Raw genomic sequence first — 13,787 nt, 5'->3', positions numbered from 1 at the left:
ATTGGTAATGAAGCTATTGGGAGCGGTGGTAATAACTGTAGTATTGGCGGTGGTGGTGGTCGCAGCAGCGGCAGCAGCAGCAACAATCAGAGCAACAGCAATCACACTAGCAGCAGCAGTGGCAGTAATTCACAACACAACAGCGCCTGCAGCAGACATGTGAAAACGAATATGAGCGTTGGTGTGCCGAAACTGCCCGCCGCAGCACTGCCCTTATCAGCAACATCCGTAGGCAGCTCACCGCCGAGCAGCGCTGAAGCGACAAACACGAACAATTTCGCTTATTATACGGGCGCTGGTGACACAGTGGGCACAGCAGCAGCGCAGCGACATGCTGTAGCAGCGACGCCACCACCACCATCAACACAAACGTTGCCACCATCTGCCACGTCCTCTTCGTCGGCGCATTATGCAGCACACCAGCAACATTACCCCACGGGAAACACAGTTCCGCCACTTTCCGATGCATTTCACCACCAGCAGATGCAGCTACAGCTACAACAACAATACGAGCAACATTATCAACTGCAAACAGCGTATTACCACCAGCAACAACAGCCACCACCGCAGTCACAGTTGCAACAAGACGAACAAGTGACGGCATATGTGGCGCCACAACAACAGTCCACTCAATATCAACATGCGGCGGCAACAACGACAACAAATCAACAACATGCAGCGCGCAGACAAGCTACGCAGTCGTCGACCGTCACACACCATGCAACGAACACATCACAAGCAGCAACAACGCCACAACAACAACAACAACAGCAAACTCAAGCTATGGCTCATGCGCTGACACACACCACACAGCAACAACAACAACAGCCGCAACAGCAACAGCAAATATACCCAACAGCTATGCTGGCAATCGCCACCGCACCGCCACCACCAACAACATACGGCGTCAGCAGTGGCAACGGTGCCACAGCCCCTCTAGCCAATATCAGCACTGTAAATGCGACACAAAACGTCAATGTCATCTCGGCCGCGCCGATTGTGGTGGAATTCAGCAATTTTCAATTGAATTGTATGCGCACCACGGCGCCAACGACGACGACGAATGGTGGCGCACCAGCAGCAGCGGGAACATTGGTCGCAACAACGCAAGCGAGTAGTGATGCAAATCGTGGTTTGACGGGCATCGCCAATGGCCAAGCGAATACGCAACATCATCATCATCGTCATCACCATCACTATCACAATGCTGCTGCTGCGGTGAGCAACATGCATGCGCATACACAACAACCAACGCAACTGCTGCAACAGCCACCACCACCGCAACAACAGCAATCACAACAGCATCAACATCAGCAGCACCAACACCAGCTGCAATTAGATGCCGATAGACAACAGCTGCAGCAACAACACCATTATGCCCAGCAGCAACAACAGCAGCAGCCACAACCACAGCAACAACATGCAACACATTTTGGCTATCATCAGCCACATCATCATCACCATCATCAAAATGTGCGACACTATCATCATGCGCCACCGCCGCCACCAGCGCCGTTGTAAAGTGTAGCTAGTGTAAAGTGCAAATAAAAATGTTGCGCAACATGTTGCGGAAACATTGCGCACACACAGAGTTAGCGATTGGTGGCTGAGAGAGATAATGTTAGTAAGAAAAGCAGTAATAGTAATACAAATAAAAAGTAATAATAATAATAAAAGTAATAATAAAAAATAAAAATAATAAATAATAATAAAATAAATTAGTTATAACAACAACAACAAACAAATAAGCAATTTTTTGAACTTACCACCGTTTCTCGTAATCAATGTTTATTAAATACTTTTTTTCGTTCGTTTGCTTATTTATTGAAGTATTTACACGTTTATAAAGCACTTTTTTCGTAATTGTGTAATTCTAATTTTAATTTAAATACTGTTCTCTGCTTAGTTTTATGCTGTCTGTACCGTTTTATATACATACACAGCGATTTACATACATATTTATATGCATATAACTTCAGTTAGTTAAGGCTGGACTGATTATTTAATGTAAAGCAACATTTACCATATGCTTCAGGAGTTTTTTTTTATATTTTAATTTAAATATTATTTATTTACTATACATGAGCGCGACGCAAAGGTTTTTTTATGCAACATTTATACATTTACAATGATTATATTTTTATTATAATTAATAATTATAATTAATATGGAAAGACACACGAACGTATATATGCATGCAACAGTTGTGGAAAATTTATAAAAAACATTAAATTAAAATTGTAAAATTAAAAGTTTGTAAAAGCGAAGTAATAACGGCAAAACAGTGTCAACAAGAAGAAGAAAAATGCAAAAATTTACCTCTGCTAGCTGTTTTTTTCTGTTTTGCAGCAGCAATGTGTTCAAAAACCAACAAAAAAATTAAGATTTTTTTTAATTAAAAAATAATTTAAACTCATGTGAAATGAAAACGTAAAACTATTGTGTAAGCTTCAGCGCTTACATGGAAAAATTGGTAATTCAAAATTTTATTGTAAAAAAAAAATAAATTTTATTGTAAAAAAGAAATTTTATTAAAAAAAAAAAATAATTTTATTATAAAAAAAATAATTTTATTATAAAAAAAAAATAATTTTTATTGAAAGAAAGTAAATTTATTATAAAAAAGAAATAAATTTTATTATAAAAAAAATTATTTTTATTATAAAAAAAATTAATTTTATAATTTTTATTGAAAGAAAATAAATTTATTATAAAAAAAATAATTTTTATTATAAAACAAAAATAAATTGATTAATTAATTATATAAATTTTGTAAAATTTCAATATTTTTTTTAGCATTAGGTGCGTAATTGTACGTTTTCGTTTTTTTATATTTTATTTGTTTTATTTACATATTTTTGTTTATTATATTTTTTTTATTATATATTTTTTTATTATATATTTTTTTATTATATATTTTTTTATATTCTCATACGTCGCATTAATTATTCATATACACATGCAACATCAGCGAAAAAGAAAAATATTGCATAAATTCATTATATTTACATTATACAAACATATATACACATATAGTTATACATTAAAATACATATTTTTTTATTTTAGTTTTTTTTCTTTTAAATATATATTTTATAATTTTTTCATAAACTATATATTTATTTATAGCAACCGCACACACATACATATACACATATTTGTATATGTAGTTGTGTATGAATAATCTCGTTGCATAATCGCGTTGTTCTTATACTGAACTCGTACGTGGCGCGCGTTTTTCATAAATTTTTGTTTTTATACACATTTTTATGAATTCTATTTTTTTGCACTTTTATGTGCAAACGTTTTTTTTGTCTTATACATTTATTTACAAGAAATACCTACAATTACATTTACTTTTACATACACACATACACAATTAATGCTAAAAAATATTTTGTATTTTTACATACATAAATATACATATATTTTTTTCAATTATAAAAAATGTTTATTTAAAAAAATGCAAAAAAAAATTATTATTATAAAAGTAGTTTTGAATAAATATGATTTTTTGGATTTATCTCAAAACTCGCAAAAAAAAACATAAAAACAAATTGACTTTTTATTTTGTGTTTAATTGGTGAATTTTAGTTAAGTAATTTTTAGTTAAATGATAGCAATACCTTGGAAGGCAGTTTGTGGAACCAAAATATTGTTGAACTTTTTTTGAATTTGAATTTAGAAAAGAACGATAAATATTAGAAAAATATATATAAATACTTTTCATTAAATTTTCAATCCTTTAAAATCTCTGTTTCTAACATTTTCTCTTAATTTCCTCGAGGCTCATAATTAAAAAAAAATGCAAGCCTAGATAAAAAAATATTCTTCTATTGCTACCATTTGCTCGTTGAGCCTTGATTTCAACATTTTTTTTCTTGAGTTAAAAAAGAAAGAAAAAGTAAAATAAAAAGGTTCTACAATAACGTCCACACTGTGGTACTGTCTTAATGCTAGCAGAGACATTTTTTAGTTTTTGTAGTATCTTTTAGGCTGAACTTTTATTCATAAGGGGCTTATTGCCAATAAAGTTCTTGTTGATTGTAGTCGTTTAGAATATTGATCTTCTATGAAGATCTGGCATTTTATTTCTATAAATATTTAAAAAATAGGTTTTAAGCTGAAATTACAATTTTAATAGATTTCATAATTATCTTGTTTAACTGTTTTGATTAACTTAATTTTTTGTTTCATACTTCAGTGTGTTGTTGTTATTTGTGTGAGAGAATACATATTTTTTACACATTTTGATATATACATACTTTATTTTTTTAATAATTTTTAAAATAATTAACAATTTTTTTGGTGCTTTCAGATTTGGAAAATATTGTTTTCTATATTTTATTTTATTTTATTTTGTTTTATTTTATTTTATTTTATTTTATTTTATTTTATTTTATTTTATTTTATTTTATTTATTTGTTTTATTTTATTTTATTTTATTTATTTGTTTTATTTTATTTTGTTTTATTTTATTTTATTTTAATTTATTTTATTTTAATTTATTTTATTTTGTTTTATTATATTTTATTTTATTTTATTTTGTTTTATTTTATTTTATTTTATTTATTTGTTTTATTTTATTTTATTTATTTGTTTTATTTTATTTTATTTTATTTTATTTTATTTTTTTTATTTTATTTTACTTTATTTTATTTTATTTTATTTTATTTTGTTTTATTTTAATTTATTCTACTTTATTTTATTTTATTTTATTTTATTTATTTATTTTATTTTATTTTATTTTATTTTATTTATTTTATTTTATTTTATTTTTTTTTTTTTTTTTTATTTTATTTTACTTTATTTTATTTTATTTTATTCTGTATTTAAAAATCAATTTATTGCCCTCCTTTTAAATAAATTTAGATTTGCAATATATTTTTTTTATATATGTATTTCATTTTTTCTATCGCTGTTTTCTATCGTCCATTTAAATTTACGAGATATATAATATACAAACATATATGAGAAACTGCCAACTTGCAATAATAAAAAAAGGAATAAATATAAAAATAACTGATTCTGCTATACTATAATTTTAAACTAACTTCGTAGCGAACAACACTACTATTTCTTTCGGAAATTCATGTAGTTAAATGAAAACTGTTGTAAATAAAAATATAACGAAAAAACTGAACATACATAGGACACACTACATAACAATGTTGGTTTTGTAAATAAATATTAAGGAAAAGTACTTCTTGGAGATTAAGCATAGCGGTAGTCGAAATATGGTTTAAAATTAGTAATAATTATTTTATAAATAAAATAAATTTTGAATCAAAAATAAAAAAATTCTGAGAAAAAAATATTTTTTATTTGAATTAATTGTTCAAAACTTTTTTATTCAAAAATTTTATTTTTAAAATTTAACAATATTTTTTATAATTTTTTCATATCAAAATTTTGGAAAATATGTTTCTTTTTAAATAGATTTTTCCAATAAAAAAATATTAAGATTTTTAAAGTGTGTTTTTTTAATAAATATTTTCAATTTAAAAAAATATATATTAAGTTGTTTGATGTGAATTTTTCTAAATAATTTCCTAAAAACTTCTATAATTTCAAATAAAATCACACAAAAGAAAATTCATAGCTAAAGCAATAAAGCGTTTAAAAAGTGAATAAAATAAATAATACACACATGTACAGCATATAACAAATGAGTTAAACCAACAATTCAATACGCATGAGTTGAGGTAGTTAAATAAAAAAAAAATCGAAAATTAATTGTGCAAAATTTGACAAAAAAACAAAAATTTATAAAAATTAGAGTTTTAATTCCAAATAATCAGCAAACTAGAAATGTACAGCAAAAGTATTCATATTGAAGACACTAGTGACGGTGATTTGCGAACATGCAAAATATAAAACTTGTATATAAATGCTAAACTCCCTCCAAACTTCCCCCTCACCAAGCAAAAGAACGCTGTAATTAAGCGTTTTCGAACAAGCATATATACAAATATGTAGTTATTTACATAAATAGATGCATGTATTTTAAAAGCAAGGGTTTTTTGGAAGAAATTACATATTTAGCAGAAAATTTTTTGTGGTCTTAGAAATTTTCTTAATTCTTGATTTTCAAAATAAAAATTTTTCAAAATATTATTTTTTCAAACAAGTTATTTTTCAAAAAAATGAGGCGGTTTTCAAGCCACCTACATTTTGTTTACTTGCGTGAGTTCTTTTTTTAGAAACTATACATCAATTGTACTGGGTCTGAACCTGAGTATTCAACGAACTTAACCTCTTGAGTGGGTACTGTTTCTGTTTTTTTTGTCTTCAAAACTAAGAAGATTCACAAATGTTCTACGGTATAAAAATTTATTTTCCCCAAAACCAAAATATACCCAAAAAAAAAATTATTATTTAATTAACCGACAGATATAGAAGTTTACACCCAGAAATCTCTGGCTCTAATTGAAATTAATACTAATCTGTTACAGCCTGTTGTTACAATATCTAGTCGAATATCAAATCTGAATATAAACAACTTTCAAATCGAGTTAGGGTCTCTGTTTTTATAAGAACACTCTATTTTCGAAACTACTTTCTAATTATATACCTATATAGAGCAGAGATCTGTAAAGAGAGCTGTACTAACTACTTGGTAACACTATGACAAGTTTTGTGAGAAACCTTCGGATCTCTATAGTTGTCTGTTAGCAAGAAACATTTTTTCACAGACGTTTTTTCATAAGTTGATAATTAAGATATTTCTAACATTCAAAATCTTTATATGAAAGGTGTTCAAAGAGTGTTTCGCGTTGAGAACACTGCCTGAACATTCAATGAATATTTACAGCGCAACTTATCCAACAGTATTAATTTCTACTTTATGTCTCTCTAATAATTTCAAAACAGCTTTCGATTGTTTTAAGAGAAAATATTTGGTATGATTTTTAAAAAATATTTTTTTTTTGAAAATTAAAAAAATAAATTTTTGAAAATTAAAAAAAAATTTATTTTCATGCAAATACATATGTATATTACACTCGACTATTTTTTTTTTGAAAATTAAAAAAAAAAATATTTTCATGCAAAATATTACACTCAACTTTATAGGCTTTTAAAATATACTTAGCGGAAATGATTTATGCTTAAATAGTTACGAAAGCATGCGTAAAATGAAATTCTTACTTGTATGTGTACACTTCAGCATATATACACATATACACTTACATATATATGATAATATTTACACTATTAATTAAGCTATTTTAAAAGAAAAAAATACCTCATTCTTTACAATTTTACAAAATTAATTAAACTTAAAGTTAATATTAAATATTTAGCAAGGTATGTATGTATATCTATTGAGCAAATAAAAGTAATACTAATTTAAAGTACTCACTACCAAAAGGCAAAGTAGTGGCGCAAACGCAAATACATATACATATGTCTGTGTACATTATTGTATTGCAATTTTTAACGATTTATTGTAATTAGATTACATTGCAGTGTGTAATTAAAGAAGTACTTATGCTATATATATATTATTACTTATGTGCATAGACAGTTTACACACGAAAAAAAAGTAGCGACGTTTTAGCTGAAAATGAAAAATCTGTAAATATGTATAAATTAGTTTGTGTATTTGTGTGTATGTGAGTGAGTGTAAGTGCGTGGGATTACTCGGTGCAGCACGTCAGAGATTATACCTACATATATACCTTTGATGGAATGTGTGCGCGAAATTGAGCAATAATATTTAGGGCAGGTCAGTTAACAAAAGGATCTATCTGTTCTGCAAGCATAATATTTGCCATTCTTTTTAAATACTTTTCGGAAAATTTTATTTTTAAGACTTGTACGTAATTAGATTAGGGTATGTCTTCTTTAACAAAATATGTTTTTAAGAGTAAATTAATATTGTATATTTTTTTTACCAAATCTTGTTTGAACTTTATATAGAACCTTGCCGAAAAGATTAAAATTTGCCTGCTTATTTTTATTTTTTTTAAAGCACTCAATAAAACACACCCTCATATTCGTATTGTTTTTAGTTTTCTTTTTTTTTTGAACAAATGTTGAATTAATAGCTTCACTGTGCACCTATACATCTTTTACCTTAGAAATTGAAGTTATTGTAGGTATAGTCATGTTGAAAAAAACGGCTTACTAAGAATTTCGAAATTTATTTACTGACTTTACGAGACTTTTAAAGCGAAAATTATAAAAGATTTTTGAACTTCTCGGTTTTTAGAAAAGCATTGTTGTCCTGCGTACAAACCCAAATTGTATCGTTTTTTTCAAGGATGTTCTGAATATATGTACTTCAAAACCTTAACCAAACCAAAGTGGTCTGTTTAAGTGAAAATATTTTTAAGGAAACGCAACCAAGAAAGATTTGTATGTATGTTTGTAATGAATAAACTCGAAAACTACTGTGCCGATTTCAAAAATTCGTTCACCATTGCAAAGCTACATTCACCCCGAGTAACATAGGCTATATTTATTGCTAGCCTCTCAACTTTCTGGAAATTGTTCCCAGGCGAGGGTATCAAAAAGACTGCGTGATGGAGAATCTTAATCAGAAACTGAAAATCGTCTTGCATGTCATTCTCTTCGATGGCAAACGCGTACCAGAAAGTCAAGGAACGAAAGTCAAAATTTCAAAACCATTAACTTATAACTTTTCAAAATGTTTGAGCGGTCTGCTAGTTCTCTATAAAAATTTAACAAAATTTAATCATTTTAAAGCTGGAGTAAGTATTTGTGGTTAAAAACATTGAAAAGTCAACGTACTCAATGCCTTTGTGAAGGCTTTTCGAGATTCTTAATACCCAAATTATCAATAGTCTCTATATAAGAGATTTTGAGAGTCCTTTTTAACATTTTAATCTCAGCAGAATAATTTTCGATCATAATGCTTCGTGAAAACTTAACAGAGCTAGTTACAATAAATGATGACATGTCTTTACACTTATTCCAGGTAGAGATTTCTTAAATAATTAATAAATTTTGGCCAGATCCTTTCTAAAGCATTTCTTATGAGAATATTTGCAAAATTAACAGAATATGAAAGAAAAGCCTGTTAAGACAAAATCAGGATATTTTTTGACTAATAATCAGATAAATCAGATACTATCGTAAAAAAAATATAAAAATTTTTGTGTTTCCTCTCGGTTCTTAGTGAATTCAACAACTTAAGACATTTTGTTGACGTCACTTTAGCGACCACTCAATGAAAATTCCTTTTAAACCATAATTTTTACAGATGTATAGCATATTTTGTTCATCAATGTTTTATTATTAAATTAATTTTTTGTTTGTTTAAAAATATATAAAATATTTTTCTTCGTACTTTAGGTCATTGACCATTTTTGCATAAACTGTAGACACCACATAGAATTTATGAATGCAAAGCCATAAAAAATTTCCCCAAAAATAAAAATGTAAAGGCATTTAATGCTAACTTCCTTATTTATTGATCTTTCAAGATTATTAAATAAATATTTATTTTACGACTGCCAACAAAAACAACACTGTTGCAATTTCCGTTGAAAGAATTTTGTTGACAACAATTGACGAAATCAACAAATTATCAAATGAGGAGACAATGGAAATTATGCAAAATCAGAGTACGCGTGTAAGCACTCACACACAGACACACATATATAGAAATGAGACATGCAATATAAATATTAAATTAACAAAAATAATTAAACGATTTTAAAAGCGCAACATTACAGTTTCGCCTTCGATATGGAAGCTGTATCAGAAAGCATTAAGAAACTTTACACTCAAGCGAAAATAAAATGACATATACATATATAAAAATATATATATATATATATATTAAAAATATATATATACTTCAAGACACATATACTTGCATACAGTATTGTATTGGTATAAGATTTATGAGTTATTATAAAAAAATAAAAAAAGTCTTAAACACATACATATATTGTTTTATTGCAAAAAAATGTACAGATATACAAATTAAAATATATTTTAATGCCATAAAATTAAAAAAAAAATATTTTAGATTTTTTTTAAATTAAATTTTTTTTTTATTAAAATTTATTTATTAAAATTTATTTTTATAAAAAATATTTTTTTTTTTATTTTTTTTCAGCAAAAATCATACATATGTACATACACAACTGCATATATAATGTAAAAAAAAATATTTTAAATAGTATTAACATTAAAAAAAAATTACGAGTTTTGAAGAACAAAAAACTTTTTAATATTGCAAAAATATGTGTTTCAGTAAATAAACAGTTTATTACAACAACAACAATAAAAACATGTAATTAAACAAAATTATGCCACAGACCAAATTAAGCAAATGCAAATTTTAATGCTCTCAAATATACATAATCTAAATATATGCGAGAATTTTAATGACAAAAATAATATAAATACAACAAAAACAATGCAATAAATTTACGAAAAAAAAATATTTGCGATTTTAATGAAATTACTGTGCACATATTTAAGAAAAAAGAAAGAAAGAAACAGTTGCGAGTAAAAAAAATAAAAATAAATACTTAAAATGGCGTTATATATACTATATATATATATATAAATATACATACATACATGCTAGCATATATGCAATATATACAAACATATGCTGTAGTTATATATAAATTAAAATTAAAAAAAGAAATCACAAACACATATACATACAAACAAACAGGCTCTACATACATAAATATACATACTTACATGCATACACATAAATATATAGATATATATTATTATATATAATATAAAAATAAATAGTAAATGAAAATACATAAGCAGGTATTTACAGGCATTGTGTGTATGCGTTTTAAAGCAAAAAAAAAAAATTGTAAACAAGCCACATACATACATACATACAAGTGATTATGTATTATATGCAATGAGAAAAAGTGTTCTTGAACCACAAAAAAACCATTAATACATACATACATAACTAGTTAAAAGAAAATGCGCAAAAACATAAAAAAATATTAAATTAAAAACAACAACAACCACATATGTATTTAACTAAAGCAAAATGGATTTAAGACAAATTTTTAAGCTGTACATTCAATGCAAATAGTAGTTTTGAAAAAGAAACAAAATAAATTAAAATAATATAAATAAATAAGAAGAAGACAATGAAAAGAAGAAGAAATTGAAAAATTGAAATCCCTGCAACTAAACGCCACTACTCCACTAACGCTCAGTAAAAAACAAAAAAATAAACAACTACAATAGCAGTAAATTTCAGCGCCAACGAAAGTTAATTAAAACAACTACAATATATACAACTTATATACTTTGCTGCATTTTTTTGCTTTGCCACTGTGAAATTGGTATTTTTCTAATAAAAAACGCAAAAAAGCCGAAACTTAATTTTTTTCGCATAATTCCTTTAAATAAACAGCTCTACAAATTTTATTTAACTGTAAATTGACAATGATTTCACTACGCACACATAAAAAAATACAGTCATGTGCAAAAAATTAGAATCCAAAACATTTTTGAATCGATTACAACAAACAAATAATTTTTTTTTTAGCTTCAAGCAATGCCATAACTAATGAAAATCAGTTATAGAAACGAAAAAAAGAACTACAACAACAGCAACATACAACGCTAACAAATACTTTAAAAGCAGATTTTACAAAAAAAAATAACTCTTATGAACTCTTTGCAAAACGCCGAAGCGCCACAACAACAACTAATCATATTACTAGCAAAAAAAAAAACAAACAAATATTTCCAAAAACAACAACAATAGCATTTAACAACAACAAATATTTATTTCATATATGTAAAACCAAATTCATATACAAAATAAGCAACAACAACAACAAAAAAAAAACAAATCGCTTGCTGCAGCAACCAAATTACGCGCAAACGCTTTAAATAATTTGCAAAAACAACAACAACAACAAAAAATAGAAACCAAACTTTTTCAATAACTAACCATATTAACCGCTTCTGCTCACAGCCGAGTGTATATGCAATGCTTAATCACTCATATAAATTGTTAACTGTAAACATACACGCATTTAATTATAATTATATACAACAAACAACCGAATACATACATATATATACATATTTATGTATTACTATGTATACAATAAAATAAAAAAAAAATTCTGATATTTCAAAAACATAAATTTGAAACCGTAAAGCAAATGAAACCCCCTCCCAAACAAAAAAATACAACAACTAACAACAACAAAAGCAGCGCATACCTACAGAAAAATAAACCGAAATTAAGCAGAATTTTAAAGGAATAACGAAAACACTAAACATCATGAGAAATAAAGCAAAAAATAAACAACTTCAAGAAAAAAAGAAAACAGATTTGAGTTTAATTTTGTTAATGAAAATAAGGAAATTGGAGATTCCTTACGAAAATACTAAACGACAAATGAAATACAATTCCATTTCATGTCACTGTCATAGAAACCCCTTACTTATTCGAAAAACTGGGAAGTCGATTTTCACAAGCTTCTCTTGAGGCGTAAAACTATTTCTCTAGAAAGGTACAGCTAGAAACTTGCTGTCAGTTCCAGATTATAAAGCGGCTCTATATGCTAAGAAGTACCTCCCAACTAAGCTCCCGGAGCTTCTGGCGGGTAACCATCGATATGTGTGGGCTGGAGATGTTCTGATGACGTACTATGGCCACAGCTGCCCGCTTCTGAGCCAATGTTTCCTTACACGATCCAATTGTTGACAGTACAAGTCCGAATTAAGGGTTTTCCGTTAGTGGAGAAGCCCATTGTATATGATTTCCTGCTAATCCCGCCAAAAAACATATTAAAAACATCCTGACGGTCAATCCTTGGCTTTGGCAGTTCACCTCATGACAGTTTTCGCTTGCTGCTAGCGTATGTGCCCAATTTTTCTTCATCATCCGTTTTAGAATGCTATAAGAATAAAATTAATTTACGCAGGTCTGACTATAGGGTAAGTTAGTAGCCACACATAGACCAGTTTTGGTCCTTTGCGATCAGATCAGATGGAGTGCCGTCACGTTCTCCACGAGGAGTAGTCTTTCTTTTCTGATGCCTGCACTTGACGCGAATTTTAAAAGGTTTTGTGGCTTCACTTTCGGTAGCTCTTCCAGATTCTCATATTTTGAGGCCCCCGGTTTTTCTAACGGATATTTTGTTTTTACACATTTGGTTTTCAATTAGGCAATACGTTTTTCGGAGTGATTTGACAGCTGCTACTTGATTACACTTTGGATAGGTATTTCAAAATGAAGAGACTTACTGAGGAACAACGTTGTAAACTTACGGCTCCAATTGCTGAAAGACATGGTTGAAAATTGAGGATCGACTGAAATTTATTTATTCCAGACGCGGCGGTCATTTGCCCGAAATTGTTTTTAAGCCATAATGTCAAACCCTTGTTTTTATAATAAATCTAAATTCTTGAGTTTTATTTATTCTTAAAAACCACTTGTCTAAAAAACACTCTTCGTTTTTAGACTTTTTTGTTCTAACTTCTGTTTTCAAAGCTTAGAACGTTAAGGATAGAATTCAGCATCCGTAAAATATTTATAAAATATTTATGTTTCAAAGTCAATGAAATATAATGTATGCTTTCTTATGTGACTAAAGTGTTTCAGTTACAGTTGACCTCATGCAAAAATTTAAAATTTATTTCAGGCGAATATATATAATTGAAACCGCAAAATATATATAATGACTTAAATTCTTAGAATTGAATTTAACTTCCCATATAGACCTCTTTCCCAGTACAGATTCGCTTACAATTTAAATATTTAAGAAATTTTTTTTTCAAAGAAAAATTTTGGGTTATTT

General features: G+C 27.8%; 1 protein-coding gene across 1 annotated transcript; it reads left to right on the top strand.

Annotated features, from left to right (window-relative positions):
• The first annotated feature begins 171 nt into the window (after nucleotides 1-171).
• LOC105208963 (basic-leucine zipper transcription factor A) lies at nucleotides 172-1,521 on the top strand. The gene is made up of 2 exons (XM_054231804.1): nucleotides 172-1,341; nucleotides 1,447-1,521. Exons 1-2 carry the CDS (start codon nucleotides 172-174, stop codon nucleotides 1,519-1,521), a joined length of 1,245 nt encoding a protein of 414 aa, XP_054087779.1.
• Nucleotides 1,522-13,787: the final 12,266 nt, after the last annotated feature.

The sequence above is a fragment of the Zeugodacus cucurbitae genome, chromosome 5, assembly GCF_028554725.1.
Source record: "Zeugodacus cucurbitae isolate PBARC_wt_2022May chromosome 5, idZeuCucr1.2, whole genome shotgun sequence".
Taxonomy (NCBI): Eukaryota; Metazoa; Arthropoda; class Insecta; order Diptera; family Tephritidae; genus Zeugodacus; species Zeugodacus cucurbitae.
Note: the sequence above shows the minus strand (reverse complement) of the source record. Positions and strands in the feature narration are given on the sequence as shown.

Coding starts and splice junctions, on each gene's coding strand:
- LOC105208963 (XM_054231804.1), top strand. CDS start 172: ATGAGCGTTGGTGTGCCGAAACTGCCCGCCGCAGCACTGCCCTTATCA. Junction 1,342..1,446: donor AACACCAGCTGCAATTAGAT/GCCGATAGACAA, acceptor GGCTATCATCAG/CCACATCATCATCACCATCA.